At 38.4% G+C, this 17,668-nt stretch overlaps 2 protein-coding genes across 2 annotated transcripts; both read right to left on the minus strand.

Annotated features, from left to right (window-relative positions):
• Nucleotides 1-2,821: 2,821 nt before the first annotated feature.
• LOC126868398 (uncharacterized) lies at nt 2,822-5,329 on the minus strand. Its single transcript, XM_050623758.1, has 6 exons — nt 5,163-5,329; nt 4,932-5,070; nt 3,700-3,971; nt 3,351-3,592; nt 2,974-3,263; nt 2,822-2,902 (listed from the first exon to the last, which is right to left on the minus strand). The coding sequence occupies exons 1-6, from the start codon at nt 5,327-5,329 to the stop codon at nt 2,837-2,839; spliced, it is 1,176 nt and encodes a 391-aa protein (XP_050479715.1). The 3' UTR covers nt 2,822-2,836.
• A 557-nt stretch (nt 5,330-5,886) lies between these two features.
• On the minus strand, nt 5,887-15,616 carry LOC126868335 (uncharacterized). Its single transcript, XM_050623675.1, has 3 exons — nt 15,423-15,616; nt 12,241-12,442; nt 5,887-6,899 (listed from the first exon to the last, which is right to left on the minus strand). Exons 1-3 carry the CDS (start codon nt 15,607-15,609, stop codon nt 6,758-6,760), a joined length of 531 nt encoding a protein of 176 aa, XP_050479632.1. The 5' UTR covers nt 15,610-15,616; the 3' UTR covers nt 5,887-6,757.
• Between the last annotated feature and the right edge of the window lie 2,052 nt (nt 15,617-17,668).

Consider the following 17,668-nt stretch of genomic DNA (forward strand, 5'->3'; position numbering starts at 1 on the left):
TCTTAAGCAAACCACCGCGGGAACAACCCATCTCTCATCGCCAATTTCTCAAATTAAATGCCAACGTCGACCACAAAGCGGGTCGAAAATTACCCCCCATCGAACCGGCGATACAAAAATCACCGTTTCAATTACGAGACGGCTGAGAAACCGTGTCGAAGGACTCGCTCGGTTGCCAGGAACAATCAAGCACACCCTAAAGTGTTGCGTACGGCCGCAACGCGCCTCCGCGTTTCGAACCAGGCGACATCGGATGTATCAGAAGGCTAATTGTTTTTCGCTGTCAGTTGCACCCTATTTGGCCTTGTCCGAAGCACACGGCCCTTCGGGCTACGACGATCATTGGTCGACATTTGGGCGCGAGCACGCCTCGAATTACACGCTGGAAAGGATAAAATAATTACACGTCGTCCCCCTTTTCTTCTACTTTTTTTTTTCCACCGCCGTACCTTTCGTTTCTTTCTTTCCCGAACGAGACAGGCCAAGCTATACGCGTGAATCTGGCGAAAAAAAGTTTGGGGGAACACGTGCTGGGGACGTAGCGAATTTCGCGAGAGAAATGGGTGCTATACGGAGAAAGGAATTTCCTTTATACATTCGTTTGTGTGGTCGGTTTTAGGATTGATCGTGGTTTGTACAAGACTCGGGATTTGAAAGTTTCAGATCGGTTCGTAGAATTGTCAGATGCAGTCAGGTTCAGACTAAGTCCAACAGGAAACGTATAGTTGGTTTCTAGTCGTAAGCTCTCGTGCACAGCAATTCACCAACCAATAATCATCAGCCAATTGATAAATTACAATGTATTTTTTACGATTTTATAATTTTTCCTCGAGCGAGATAATTAATAATTAGGATGTGCAGAATTACCTGTAAAATGTTATTACTAAACTTGCGAATATTGCGCGAAAGTAAGATGTAATTTGTGATTTGTAAAGTTTCGTTGATAATATTATTGATATTAGTCGAGAAAGTTTCTTGAGCTTGAGAGAAATCTAAAAGAATCACTCTGTTAATACATATCATTACTCGGTTTTATACATATCACTTATATATACCGCTAACGTTTTCCTTCATACGCCGAAAGTCTTTTTGTGCGTTGAAACGAAAGGAATGTATTGAGATGTAAAAATTCGAAAGTGATAAATTACTAGAATTTATTTGAAGCTATACAGAGAGGGAGAGAGAGAGCGGTTTCGTTGAACAATTTATCAGAACTTCTACATATAATGTACGATAGAAACGATGGTGGACATAGGTAAGGGAACAGAGAGATATAATTACGGTAAACGCGAAAGTGCCATTTAGATGGATGAAGGATAGTTTTTAGCGAGAGATGTGCGATTTTAACGAGCGTACGATAACGCTAGTAACCCCTTATGTTGGTTAGCGAAGCAAAGGGTTGACTATAACGCATTATTATGAGGTTTTGCATAATTTAATTCTTACTCGCGCGTAAGCTACGATAAATACGTACCGTCGCTATTGATTGTTACCTGTCTCCTATCTGCACCGTGAAAATTATCGCTTCTCTCGCGAAATAATCGCAATGAAAGATACGCGTGAAAGTATGACTTCTCGAAAACATGGATTTAACGCGTTAGTAGACTATAGAGGGACCATTCGCGTGTCTGTGAACATATTCGCCATCGTTCGCAGCTCCTCCCTCGAAACATCATGATAATAGGCTCGTTCGTGTTTATTATTACTTAGAAAGTTGACATTTCTCATATAAAACGAAAACAACAAAAACGAATCCATTTAAAAATATTTCAAGTGAAATATACTTAACTCGAAGTGAATATTTAACATTTTTTTTTTTTTTTAGGTAAGAGTAATAATTAATTACTTTAAAGGTATGTTTTTGGAAACAGCAGTGCCTGTGGCAGTTATCGATAATATAATATCATTTACCACGTAAAATTGTAATCAATGGTAATTCATTTATTACTCGATATTCCGACTCCATAGCCGCGTCAAATTATCCTAACTAAATTTGCTACAATTAATTACTATTGTCAACATTACTATAATCAAATTCTCATGCATCCGCTTTTCTTCAAATTATAATTATTATACTATCTTGAACAAACGAGTTTAATAAATTCCAACGTCACGTCCAATTAATAATTTACTCCACAAGTAATCAAATATTACTGTAGCATCTTCCTTCTAACTATATATATAATTCTATTAACTCATCTTCCGTTTATATTACTTATATGTTACTCTAGATTCACCGTGATTTCTTTCATCGTCCTTCGTTGCCCCTGAAAAAGTCTCACACCTGCGTGCACGCATACAAATGCACCGGTAGCAAGCAGGAAATCGAATCGAGATAAAATACAATTTATCGTGCCGCGTAACTGAGACATAAAGCGGCTCATACTCGGGCGCAGATTCATTGGACAAGTTGTCGGTACTCTAACGGCGCCCCATGCTGTTTCCACAAATGGCGTCCGCGCCAGTAACATCGCGTTCACCGGCGACTCGGGACTTCCTGTTATGAGCGCATCGCGTACAGGTGGATAGAAAATTGCCGATGGGAGCAACGCTGACGAAATAAACGACGTTGCCTCGCGGAAACCTGTATCGCGTCTTTGCAGCGGTTCTCTCGCCGCTGATAATCCGCAAATTCGCAACGCGCGACGGAAGGCGCCTGGTTTATGCGATGCAAAATTGAAATTCGATATTTTATCGCGGTCGTGATCCCCCGAAGACGAGTTAAGGAGTTTAGAATATTCTATGGTTTTATGCGTTTTATGGAAACCTTTATTTAATTAGATGCATTGGATTCACTGAGGTATTTGGTTACGTATTTCGATGTTACAATTTCGGATTACGACGGTGCGATTGTAAACCTCGAGGGGAATCGAAATCGAGAGATTCTTCTGTCTTGGTTTTCCTGAAATAACGTACATGTAATTAATACAGAGGGAATTTCGATTCGTACTTGGTGTACTTTATGCAATTTACTTTGGGAAAGAATGCAACGTTGTCTCTTTGCCAAACGTACGGTTCCGATTTTGGAACGTCATCCTGTAAACTATTCGTTGGTTCGATGCTTAATTCTCTTTGATCAGGAAAAGTAATCGCATTGTAATTTCTTATCGTATCAAATCTTGGATACTCTCCGTTTGCATAATATTTTTGATATTCTATAGATGGAAATTGAACCGTATTTAGCACTGGTTCATTCCGAATGGGTTCCGTCGAGCTGCCAGCGACTATTCTTTCCCTCACTTCGATCTTCGAATAATCATTAACTAAACGAAACAAGAAATTAGACAATTTATCCGATCGTCCAATTATCGACAAAAGATTCCCAACCTTCGAATCTATAATTTCCTTACCTGGCTGACCAGGATCTCCGTTAGACGTCCTGTATTTTCCACCTCGAATCCTGTTGAAAAGATTGAAAAACCCTCCATTATAGTTATTCAGATAGTAAATCAATCCATTCGTGTCTCGTGGACATTTTGGAAACGCCTCGTAGCAGGCCACAGAATTTCCTCGATTGCTATACCCAAGAATCATCGCTCTACCAAAGTTCAGCAATGGAGACATTCCAGCGACATCGATTTTCGTTAGCCAGCTGAAAACACAAAAAGAAATCGATCGAGAGGCTCTCGATGTTCGTCGAAGAAGAAATATCTACTTCGGCAACTATCACTGTATTGATTTTCGTGGCACGAAACGTACTCCGTGAAAACATTTCGACCGAGCAACTCGAAGAAGCCGGAGCTCTGTTTGCCTAACGATCTTCCAGGAAGTTTTCCGCTGGCCACCTCGCAGAGTATCCTGGGCACACACTTGTAGTCATCGTGGCTGGATATCGTGGACAGCGTATCGAGCAGATTCAGTTGAAATCCAGGAGAAAGACCGACGGTTTCACTCGGATAATTCGATTGCTGATAGTCGGAAATCGGGTACACCGGAAGGGAGCTGCTCTGATGCGACTGTAAGTAGAAAAGCTGTGTAATTTTCTGCGTAGATGCAGGAACCTGGAGACCATTGGTTACTTACTTCTTTTGCGTGTCGAATATGTCGAAAAGAATGGAACTTTATGCAGACATTTATATAAAAATTTCTAAATATTTCTGTTATTTTTGTTCTTATAAAAATATTATTTAGAATAAGGTTACGCTATTCGAAGGAGCACAAACAACACTAGGATAATTTCTATTTCCATGATTACGATTTTATGAGACTTTTTAATGAAAACATACATTTGTTTTTCAGTTTTTATTCTCACCTTTCGCGATAAAAAATCTTGCGAAGATGTGTCATTTACTTTTCAAAGAATTTAATGCTAATTATATATCCAGAACAGCTCACCTACTGTGAGAAGTTCTTATAATGAAAGGCTCTTACTTTCACGAGTGAATATTGTTTTTTTTAGGGGTAGTAAAACTTAGCTAGAAATTGGAATTAGAAAGTCGAATTTCGTTTGTTTCGTCTGGTCTCTTTTGTCTTCTTTCGATGTTGTATACAAGGGAATGTTTATCAGTGACTTTAAAGAAAATTAACCTACAGTATTTAATAGTATTTCATGTGCTTTCGTAATAACCGATAATCGGCAGTACATTAAATTCTTTACGACGAGCGATTGCTGGAGTTTTTAGTGCGGCAACATATGCTCGGTATTAAATTTCACGATGTAATTTATTATTAATTTAAGGATGTTCCAACTAATAAACTCGTATAATGCCATTTACGATGTTCTCGCTCGATAGTTCATTACGTATCTTCCAACCTCGTAATGAAATAATTCGTGGATAATAAAGAACTCGATAATGACAATCTTATTATTCCTATAATTTTAACTCTTTTCTTTTCGTTTAAAGTTTCGAAAACTTTAAAAATACCAGTCGAATCTGAATAAAATTCGCATAATGAATGGACAAATTCAATTTCCAACATACCGTCGCAGCGTTATTGAAAACACTCGAGAAAACATCCATAAAAGAGATCTTCCTGCCCGTGAATCCATTCAATTGACCTTTTCCATTGGAGACTTTTAGCACGCCACTTTCTCGATCGATGAGATCGACAGCCAATTCATCGATACACCTACGCGACGAATCATGTTTCCCACTTGAATATCTCAAACTTTTATTGAAAAGTAACGACAACGATAAATTTGCAATATAATTGCTGCTTACCTTAATAAATCCGTGGCATCGTAATTGCTTCGAGCTTCGTCAAAATTACAAAAACGATCCTCGCCGATTTTACGACGAATCCTTCGAAATCGATCCTGTGCGCGAATTTCAGAGCAAAGAAAAAGGCAAACGAGCATCAACCTAAACGTCGTACTATAATTCTTCATTTTTTCTTTATCTCCTTGTTTAATATCTAGCGTTTACCAAATTTTTGAAAAATTTCTCTGCCAACTCTTTTTAGAATTTCCCATCACGGGAAACATTTGTCGAAAGATATTTAGTTTAGAATTTTTAAACTTTCACGTCGACCGGGTTATGAATTTTACCGACGAAAGAATAAAACGGTCGATGACGGTAATTCCTTTCGCAGTGGCACTTTGTTGCGATCGCTGCTGGAATACGGCGAATGTTTCGCTTCGCGGATGATCGTGTCACAGTTCCACGGCAACTGGAACTTTCTTCGAAAGCGTTCTTCGTACACAAGCTCGGCCGAAGAAGCGTAGGTAGGAAGAAACGTCATCGTGGTCTACTCTCACTTCGTGTGACCGTTTTTCGCTCGTGTGCCGCGTACACGTTCGAACATACTCGTATTCTACGCCTCGCCGGAATTAAAGAAGACAAAGTACGCTTGTTTTTGTGTTTCTTTTAATGATTTTATTCATTAACCAACAGAAAATTAATCAATGATACTTTGTTGCTGTGGCAAGAATTCGATGGACATTTCCGATCTTTTTGGTGCTCTTGAAATTGAAATGTTCGAAATTCTCTTCCTATGTAATTCATAATAATACGAATATTTAACACTACAGTTGTCGATTGCTAAATACTGTCAAACATTTGTACCATTTCTATACCGTAAAAAAAATCACGAATTAAAATAGAGCCAGTGTTAAACTTCTCGTGCAATTAATTCGTATAATATCGCGCACATTGTTTGCAATATACAAATCGATCGAAACTTGAGAGTCGCTATTCGTTTCGCAGAATTCAAGGATTTAAAAAAGTATCAGCTTAACAATTGCGTTACTTCAGACAAATTTTCCATGAAAAATCTATCGAAATAAAGGAAACCGCTATCGATGCGTATCTATAACATAGACTTCAAATTAACAAGAGAGTTAACAAAACACTCGATATAGCTATAAAATATGAAAATGATCGCACATTTGCAAGCAACTGTATTCGTTTTCAACGATTAACAACAGATCGTTTCTTCGTTAAAAGACTCTCCGAGCGATAACAGCAAGGAACGTTAGTTTTCAAAAGGGAAACTAATATGCCCTCTCTTCGTCGGATCTTTTCATTCTAACAGTTTTCTATCATCGACGAATCGTTCCATTCAGAGTCCACCGACGATAAAGTACGATTAATCGGTAAATCCTATAAGCAACGAACTTCAGGTAACAAAGCGATAACAATTAATTACGGGTCCTAAAGTCATTAGTTCTCCTATACAATTTTATCCTCGTTGCGTTTTACGCAACTACGATTATTATGTAGCAAGGATAGACGATCCTTTGCACGATGCAAACCGGCAACACGCTTCGCGATATTTACAATCTGTACGCGGCTCCGTAAATGGGTACGGTTTACAGTTAATCCGAGAGCGTGGCCTCGTCGCAGCCTCTCCCTCGTTTCGCCAGCTGATGACAGAGTCGCGGGCTTCCTATGATGTCGCCCAGGAACACGCTCAATAAATAATTCTCCTTCATCGGGTTCGGCGATGATTTGTACTCGCTGTAAAACCATCATTCCCATACGTTACCATCTAATGAACTTGATTGTGAAAGCGTTACGAGCGTTCGTGCGATAGTCGAGAAACATAAATCGCTATGCGTGGTGCGTGTACGTTGTAAAGTAACTGGATCGTGTCTTTTTTTTTTTTTTAGTATGGTAAGAAGAATAACGTGGATCATTGCAGGGTGCTTATGGAGAGATTAGAGAGGAAGTTATAGGCGGTAAGAGAGCGTTTAAATCTGATTTTTCTTACCTACGGTCGAGTATCTTTTCTTTATTTCATATCGAGCGTTCGCGATTCACGTGGAATTGTTTCGTGAGAATTTTCTACCCGTTTAACATTGCAATCTTTTGAAAGTGTCTTTGCCTAAATCGTTCAAATTCGCGAGCTTTTTGTTCGTAAATCGATGATGGTTCCATGGCGGTGGAAGATACGAAATAAACGACAATGAAGCTTCATCTGTGAGTTTACCAATTTAGAATTCTTTCCACGCTTAAGTTCTACGTTCGTTCTTTCGTAGATTGGTAAATAAATTTATCACGATACTGGAAGATTTGAAATGAGTAATACTGGAACTTTAACGATAACTTTTCAGTTAAAAAATCCCTAACATAATAATTTGTTCTCCCATCCTTGCAAATAACCCCTTCTACGCGAACTAGACTCGTACATACTCGAAACAGAATGAAAAGATTTTCATTTAATTTTAATTTTAATTTTCATTTATTAAACGGAGGAAGATTCATTTTGCAAATATATGATACACAATAAAAGGAAGATAAGTGTCAGCGTGATACAGTCGCTGTGATATAATCGGATCGCACGGGTTAGCTAAGGCTTCGTGGACCTTTTTCATGAGATTGCCGATTCAGGTAAAAAAACAAGCTGATCTTATTGTATAAAAGTATTGAATTTCCTAACTCGCATACACGGACAATAGTGTTCGTGTGACTAACTCTGGAGGAGAAGGATGGTCGATAGAATGAGCAGGGAGACCCGGAGAAGTAGGAAGATATGTGAAAGTTGATAAGGCTAAGAGCTGTGAACAGTTCGATAAATCCATTTAAGATTTTAAATAGGAAAATAGTCTCGGCAGACAATCGCCTAGTTGCAAGTGGAAAGAATTTCTATTTCTCCGTGATAGGAGTCACGATCACGAACGTTTATTGGACAGGCGGATTTACAAGCAAGGAACCTGAGAAGGAAGTTCTGGATCCTCTCAAGCCGGTCATTTTGTCTGGCTATACGGAATTGCCAGATGACCGAGGTATAGTCAAGGTGAGGGAGTACAAGAGAAGAGTAAAGTCTAATTAAAGTACAAGGGTTGCTGAAATGACCACAGCTACGGTTAATGAAACCCAGCATTCTAGAAGAAGTAGCGGTGACGCGTGCTGAGTGGTCTATAAATGTGAGGTTGGAGTCGATAATTGTACGAAGATCTCTCTCATCCTAATAACCACGAAAATATTAGAATCGAAGAGTTTGATAGAGTACATAGAAGAGTACATAGAGTTTTTACTACGAGCGAATTTGATCGAGTACTTGGCTGAGTCGAGATCCATGAGATTTTCACCGGATCGAGTCTGATGATGTTTCCTCGAAGATCAAAGGCATCGAAAATCGTATTTATCGCTTCAAAGATTTTTCAATCGTCCGCGAAAACTAGAAGCTTGTTGCTCCTAAGTATTACACGTACATCATCAACAAATATGGCCCACAAATGTACATAAATACGACCAACAAACCTAATTCGCGTCTTCGTGACTAAGATCCAACTACCCCTAAAATAAAAGGAATTTGAAAAGACCTCAGCTCACGCTGACCATCCGAAAACCTCCTAACCTTCCATCCTTCGACTTGAATAGCTTCTGCGAGGGACTCGAGGATGCCAGTCTCTCATGCATGCTCCGTTAAACCTCTCCAAACGTGTCTCTGCCAGCTCCAACCTTCGATACATCCTCTCATTTCCCTTGAATCTTCTCTGCTTTACCTCCATCTTGCCCCTACAGGTGACAGAAGCGATTAACCGACGCGTTTCGTCTTCGAGGACACACGCTGGCCATCTCGGCACCGTGAAATCGCAGATAAGCCGTTCGAATTCGAAGGTGGGTAGCTCGAGACGCTCGTAAAACGGCGGAGAACGAAGGAACGGGTGGAGGGTGGAACGAAGAGAGTTATCAGGATGCATTAGGTCGCTCGTGGAGACCGCCATTAAGGGCTATCTGCCGCTGGCATTACTTACAACTGAATTTAGTGCGAGCCCGTGGCCGGCTAGCTACGAACAACCGGTAGCACGGATTTCTATTAGCTTCCACTTCTACTAGTTGGATAGAAGCGTCGGGTCATTTAGAAGCCAGGCCACCTTCGTTGCATCTTCAGAGGACTTATCTGACCAATCGTTCTCCACGAATTACCTGAAAATCCCTGGAATTTATTCAGCGAGAGGAGAGAAGTGGAAAGAGAAGCGACCTTTAATTTTTGATAAATCGATGAAGGTTCTATGGCGATAGAAGATATAACATAAATGACACTGAAGCTTCATTTACAAGCTTTTTTCAATTTATTATTCATTCATGAGCGTTGTATTTATTGTATGGTGCAGATCTTTCTAAGTGCCTCTAGTCGATCTCTTAAATTCTTTCTTCCCGTCTTTATAAATTGATGAACAGTTCATCGTGATGGAAAATTTGAATAATAATAAAGTATGAATATTAACAATCAAGTTACAATAGAACTTCATCGTAAAAAATTCCTAAAACCTCTAAATCCATCTAAACTGTTTGACTGTCTTCACTTCAGACCAGATCACATTCGTTGCATCTCCGCATGATTTATTTGACCGATCATTCTCGACGAATTATCCAAGAATGCCTGGAATTTATGCAGGAAAGGCGGTTGAAGAGAGAAGCAATCTCTTCCGTTGCATCTCCTTCGTTTCACATTTCGACTTTTACGAGCAGGTGGAGGTTTCTGTACGCGGAAGTTATGACTCGAGGAATCAATGCATTGGAGATCGCGAAGGATCGTTACGCATGAATTTTGAACGAGCATGTGACGAGATGCTGAATTGGAATTGCTGTTTTAGACATTGTTCGCATTCTGATATTTTGATAGGTAGAACAGTTTGACGGTTTAAGAGCCCAAGGATTCATGCAGTTTTGTTAATGTTTCACGGAATTATCGAAACTTCTTGTAGACTTCATCGAAATCGACATGAGAATTTAAGTATTTTTATAAATGAGAAAAGGAGTTCAATGGAGAATAATTAAAACTTAGAAACAGACATATCTGTCAAATATTTTACTAGTTTTTGATGAAATCCTTGAAAAATGTCAGAAACATCGTAACTCACTTTCACTTGAATTTCTACAAACGACAAACCTTCCTAACATACGATAGACGCGAAGAACGCGTAAAAGAGCAACTACAAAATTCGCGATTCAATTTCCAATCAACCTTAACTACGTAACTAGCGCTAAAACACGCAAATACCTTTCGTCGCCTCTTTCTCTCTCGGAATGTCAACAAATTCTCATAATTTCACGCAATTCTAGGAATTTCTGTCTCAAGAACCGTCCGAGCTGTATCTCTGATTCAGAGAAATCGTTTCCTCGGTGCCAGAGGAAAAAGTCGTACGCCGTGTCAGGATTGACATCATCGGTACGGCGCAAGGTAGAAAAAAGAAGACAAGAAGAAGACGATCGGGCGACAGAAGAGCCGTTTCACGGCTGGCCGACCAAATGGATCAGTAATTTTCCTACGATGCACTAACGAGCTCGTTATTAAACTTCGTATTCACCAAGTTTCACAAGGCCATGGAGAGCAACGAAGGTTGAGAACTAATCTTTGCCAGTCGTCAATACCCTGAGTCGTGAACTTCAGGGACGTGGTTACTTAAGTGACTACATGGAATCGAGATGCACTTGCAAAACCGCGTTATCGATCGCGACCGCTTTTGTTTTACTGATGCTGCCTCGCAATCGATCCACCAAGACTAATTATACAACAGTCAGAACGGTCGATCGCTCTCGAGGACCTCCGTGAGAAGAAGAGAGAAACACGAACTTCGTCGCATCAGACGATGAAAGGTGAAAATGTGACGATTAAGGTAAACGTATACGTATAACGGTTTGAGTAACAAATATGATGTAAATGAACGAGATTAGGATTGTTAATAGAGGATGATGACGCATTAATGCAAAGTGTATGAGCTTCTCCAGGAACATGACAAGTTTATGTAAATATGATACGGTGTTATTGGAAAGTATGGTAACGTGTCAACGTTGAAGTATTTTTATCTTTCTTTTAGATTGCAGAACGAATGCGCAAGTTAAATTTGCATAGGTTACAGTATAAGTCGAAGTGAAGGCGAGTGGAAATTGAAATAAATGAAGAAAGAATCGGGGAAGGCTAGTGTGCTATTAAATTTGCATAAGTTACAGTAGCAATTGAAACGAGGATGAGTGGAAATTAAAGTAAATGAGAAGAAAAAATAGGATTGCGAGGAAAACAAACGTGTGTAGCGTTGCTGCGATAGAACAGTAAATTAGTGAATTGTATTTATCTCTGAAATTGTATAACGAAGGTTAGAGGTGAATTAAAAGCGAGCGATTGAAACGGGCAAAAAAAAAAAAAAAAGAAACCAGTTGTTTAGCAGAATGGCAACGTATTCAGATTAAATTATTTTCTTTCCTTGGATATTCTACGGAGAAGCAGGTTAATTAGAATAGAAGTTGGAGTGAACGAAAAAAAACTGTATAGTATTAAGTTGTATGGTTTCTTCTAGGAAAGTAGGTCAAATTGTATCGTGAGTTCTTGAAGAGTAAGAAGGAAAATTGAAGTGAAACGAGAATTAATAAGAAGGAAAAAATACTCGTACGACAAGATATGAGAAATAGTTGCATATCTCGGAGACAGGTTTGAGAAATAGAGTGTTACGTGCAATGTGCTAGGAAAATTGTATAGCGTGATAATAATAGTAATAGTGTGTTGTAATGCCTATCGATAATCAACATTTAATGACTATCCTAATGTACACGTACAATAGATCTAAATTCTTGAATGTGATTTCTTTTGAAAAGACCACTCTCCAAAATAAAAAAATTGCAGTGAAAATAAGTTGTAACAAGAAAATTGAATCAAGAGACTAAGATAACAGAATCAAAGTAGAAGATTGAGATAAAAATTAAATTAAATCTGATATTTAGATGTGTACATATTTTCGAGTTGATAATTTATTACAAATCAGTTACTTAATTTTTTTTATAACGATTAGATCGAATTCAGCGCTACGTAGTTCTTGAAACTTCAAGCGAATATCGAAATATCAATAAAACGTACCTGAAAACGACGTCCCAGTCCAAAGCTCGTTGCCGACTTCGTTTCTGCAGAGTTTCGGCCGCATACTTGGCGCAGATTCTCTCGTAAACGCAAACGTTACTGCCCAACTCCGATATCAACTTCTTCTCCACTTGGCTAACATCTAGAATTTCTTCGTCGTGTACCAAAGGCAGGTCTCGTCTTACTCGGTTGACGTAAGTCTCTAAAAACGAGAGGTAAAACTGTGCTAAATGTCAGAATTGTTTCGCAATTAGCGAAACGACTTCATGGAATGGCTGTCGAAAATTCTCACACTGTTCCTCAACGATATCTTTAACATTCGTCGAGATCTCCAATTCAATTTAACAATTTCCAAATCGATAAATTTCGTTCTTAATATTCAATGAACCATCGTTGTCAGACGAGTTAATGCACTATACGAATACCAATACAGGCTGTCATATACCTAGACAGGTTACTGTCATCAATCCAAGTGACAATCCACGTTTCCATCATTCAGAACCGTCAAATAACTATCCCTAGCTAATGACCAATTAACGGCGTGACTCCTTCAACGTTCACTTTAACGAAAATTGACATATCTCGATAGCATTCCATTCGCGGTCGCGTGTTCGCCTGTCATTGCTGACTGCTCGTCAAATTTCACACATCTAAATTTCACACTCTATCGAATTATCGATATTGAAACCGATTTATTAATCAATCCTTGGTGCTAAAAATTCCTCTCTCAGTTATTTCATAATACGTATGAAACGCGCAGTGATATATAAGAGAAGCGTAAATTGGATTATTTTTTAGATTTATTAATATCTATAGCAAATAAAAGGGAACATGGAAGAGAAAGTTTTGACAAATATTGGAATTGATGGTTATTGATTATAATTTATGGAACTTTTTATTATTACGGATAATTACCAAACTTGCGAAAATAAATTGGTATATTACTAAACTGGGAAACCAATGGATTCTCAATTCATTACGCGTATAGAATTATAAATTAGTATTAACAAATCCTCTTTAAGTAGAAATTACTAGTACTGGATTTATTACATTGAACGTCAACAATACTCGGTCTACTAAATTAAAAATTTTGTAACACTGACCCAGTATTGTGTGTATCAATTTATAATATTTGTGTTAAATGTATGAAGTTTCTCGGTAAAATCCACGAAATTCAGAAGTTATACCAATAAAATATCGTTTTTGGTGTCTATAAAATATAAAATGTAAAAATATATAAAAACAGATATTAAACGCAAACTAAAATCGATTACACAGTAATAACAAGAACAATTGTTAATTACCATAGAAAAAGGAAAAATATATTTAAAAAAAGCATTACATAAATTATCGTTGCAAGCAGTGACAATAGAATGCTTAGGTGTCGATTTCATTTAATATCATGGAAAAACATCACAGGTGCCTTAAACGCGAGACGATAACGAGCAACGTGAAAGATAAATCGTTATATCACAAATTAGAGCCAGCTTTTCTGTCATAGCGGTACGCGGGACAAATAATTAGCAAGAGCGGGTTCTGGTGAAAGAACCATCAACTGGCCTGACCGTCTTTGTGAACGTTTTATACGCTCACTGAATATTATACGTACACCGATGGTAAATAAGGACCAGGCGCTCGTTCAAATCAGTTCGAGCGACGATGATTCGCCGTGGAAACTGCTATTATGGTCGAAAACGCCGAAAATGTCCGGTAATTGTCGGCAACCTGACAAAGGAGCGCTCGAAATACTATGCAACGCGACTGCGAAGAAAAATCATGCGAAAGAACGAAACATTTAAGTCGAAGGATAGGAAAATAGAGCGGATTTTGGATAATTTGTAAGACGTTCATGGAAAATATCTTTACGAGGAGAATGAAGAAATAAAATCTAAATCCAGGTTTGCTTCATCTTCCAATATTTCACTCACAAATACTATAGTGAATGTTTTACTTTGTGATATTTTGTATGTTTTTGCATATGGACATTCTGTAATCTTATATATCTCGTTTTTGGAATTTTTCAATTTTGGAAGTTTGGTACTTTGATTAGAATACAAAAATAAGAAATAAATAGAAAGATAGAAATGTTTGAGACGTAGAGTTTTCAAGAAGCGTAAGGGGTTTGCGAACGATTTTAGTACGTTCAGAAGAGTTTTATTTTCGATACTGTAAAACAAATGATTTATGTTGTACTACAGAATTTGTAAACCTATATTTCACGTAGAGATGTGCAATTAAATGGCTACTCATTTGAGTCAAGTATAATCACAATAGAAATCATCCCTTAAGTACACTTAATCTAGACATAGGTCTCCTAAATATGTTTAAAATGTTACTGCCTACTTTTAATTTGTATTAAAAAAATACATCAAGAAGGTTCCGCTTCTTTCTCTCTTTTTACGAGAATAATATTTTACTCCTAAGAAACGTCATTTAGATTTAAATAGAAATTACCCACAAGTTAGTCGACCTTCTATAATATTATGAACGAATATACTGAACTGAATATTTGTAATACCGCACCCATCTCTAATATCAACGATATTAATAACATTAGGTTTATTAAATTAGAAATTTATAATATTTGTCCCAATTGAAAATTATTAATATTAAATCTATTAAAGATCTCCCACATTACATTCACCAAATATTCCAAAATAAATCCTTCAATTTACCCTAATAATAATCATTAATTACCTAGAATCCGCGCTAATTACCAAGAGCAAACAGTGATTAACGACAACATGTTTGTCCAGGAAACAACGGAGTGTTACGCGGACGTTACATGGTATTCCGAGAGAGAAGTTGCAACAAGTGGAACACTTTCGCTTTCGCTGCTCGTCCATTCGATTCACGCCCGAAACTACAGGCTAGACGAATCACCTATACACTGAAGTTCAACCTCTTTTTGCGTTTAATGTACTTAACTAACCGGCGATCGAAGTGGAAGAACATTGAACTTGCTCGTGCGACAGATTTCTGTTCCTGTGATTCGTTTAAAAACGTGATGATATCCTGCTGGATTCTTACTATTCTTTACTTATTTATTTTATACTTATTTATTTTGTAGATAAAAAATATCTGCAAAATCCTAAGTCACCGAATCGAAATATTTTTTAATTGTTTTTATGACTCTACATAAGTAGTTCCTTTTTATTAAATGAATTTTAAATGAAAATCACCTGGATTCAACGAGTACGCAAGTTTCTTCACGAAATTAGTGATCCTCACAGCGGCTGTAATCACGGGGAAGCCGATCAACTGCACCGGAAGGTTGAAGGCAGGTTCCTCTGGACCCGGTGCCGCGTTCACCAACGTCACCGCAAGGAAGCAACATCCCAGGATCAAACGCGCATTTGTCATTTGCATCTTAGAACGCTATCTAACAAATTAATCGCATTGTTTCCATATTTATTGTTATTCCATATATTATTTCTGTTATCGTTATCGTTTCCACACGAACGTTTGTACATTGTATTAACTTTAAATTAAATCGAATGCCTCGCAAGAAGCTGATATATTAATCCCACCACCATACACAACTTCAACCACGTTCTAATTTCAAATTTCTGAAATTCTCCGAACAATTCTCCATTTAATTGGTTTCCAAACGATTCAGCGGTCTTCGTAGACCGCGGAGAACATTAAAAACTTCAAACCTCGATATACTTCGTTAATAATTCCCATTCACAACTCCATTCCACCCGAATCTATCAGAGTCGTAAATTTTATAAATTGCCCATTCAAACAAATTCTAAATTATTCAACGTTTTTCAACGACCATAGAGAATTCGATCAAAACTCGGTCAAGCCCGATTCTACTTGTAGTTATATATAATTTTCAGTTGCAAATCCATTTCATTCAAACAGTTTCAAGCATGTCAACTGCAAGGCTACAAATTCTTCGACCAATTCCCCGCTCAAGCAACTTTCACGCAAGTCAACGCTTTTTAACAATTATATAAAACATTTGCAACCATTGAAAACCACGACCAACTGCAGCTCTCTTTACCAATACTCTCTATTTACAAATCCGTTCTAGTGGAACTTGTTCTTCCTACGATTATTCACTCTGCAACCACCAGAGAAAACGTTCGAAATCTCAATCAATCCGAATACGTTCCACTTGGAAAGCCGAAACTTCAGAAACACCCAAAACCTCTATCAATCGCAACACATTCCACCAACAGTCTCAAACTTCATTCACAAATCCATCGCATTCGATCGCATCCACTTGGTTCTTATTCCTTGTACGATTATTCACGTGTTTCGTTGGAAGATAACACCGAACCGATATCGATTGATTCCGCCGACCTGTTCTACGTGACAGTTGCGATGTACAGGATCACCGGTAGAAAACGTGACGTTAGACTAGCTGTTCCTTTGGTAAAAACTCGTGGTCGAGTGTTCCTCCGGGCGACCGTAGGCCTGCTGCCGCTGGTTCCAGTCGATCGTCGAGAGAAAGTGTTCGGCCCCTTCCTCGTCGTTGCGTTCAAACGAACGGCGTCCGACCGATTGCGACATTTAGTGCTTCACCAAGACCGGTGCGTGGCGTCGTCCTAATTTCTTCCGTGTCGAATCGCGTCCTCCGCAAGGTCATCGTCACGGTTTCGTAGCCCTGTATGCTTCAGCACCAACGTTTGGTAGTGCTTTCCGCGTAGAAAGTTCCTTTCGAACGTCGAATGTCCAAGTAAATCGAAAGTTTGGTCGCGATGGGGTTAACGCTTGCGGCGGACATCCAGTTCCGAGGGTGGTCAATGGACCGAGCAGAAAACGTAGAAATCGAGCACTGACTTTTGAACGAACGAACAGTTTGTGAAATGTGTTCGCGGAGTTCAGTCGGATTTGTAAAACGCGCAAAGATCTTTTGAAGTGTAAACATCGAAGTTTTATTAATCGTGCAACTCGCGTAAGATGTGACATGTGCGTGAAGGCCGATCTTTAAATTTCCAGGCAGATTTCTGTAAAATCTGTAGAATTTCTTCGAATTGAAAGAGGATGGAATCGTGAAAATCGAAGTTGCTCGTGGAAATTGCACGACACGTGAAATGTAGATAGAAAATGTTCTCTGGATTCAAGGGAGGTTCTGTGAGTAAAGTTTCTTTAGATTCGAGGCATTTGTACGACGTTGAAGTTTTATCGAATAATATAAAATAGTTGGAAGTTACATGACGCGAACAATGTTCTTTGGATTGAGAAAAAAAGAGAAGTTTCCTGTAAAGTGTTAATATGCAACTTCTATTGGACATTTTCGAGAGGTTGAACATTCCAGATAGAATAAATTTAGCGATTGAGAAAGTGTTTACTAGATAGTGGTGTTTTTTTAAGCGATATCTCGTAATAGTACATAGAAATGGTGTCAGCAACTACTTAAGTGCGATCACGCAGCAACTACTCCGTAAGAATATAATCGATTTCTTGCGTGGCA

The sequence above is a fragment of the Bombus huntii genome, chromosome 8, assembly GCF_024542735.1.
Source record: "Bombus huntii isolate Logan2020A chromosome 8, iyBomHunt1.1, whole genome shotgun sequence".
Lineage (NCBI taxonomy): Eukaryota > Metazoa > Arthropoda > Insecta > Hymenoptera > Apidae > Bombus > Bombus huntii.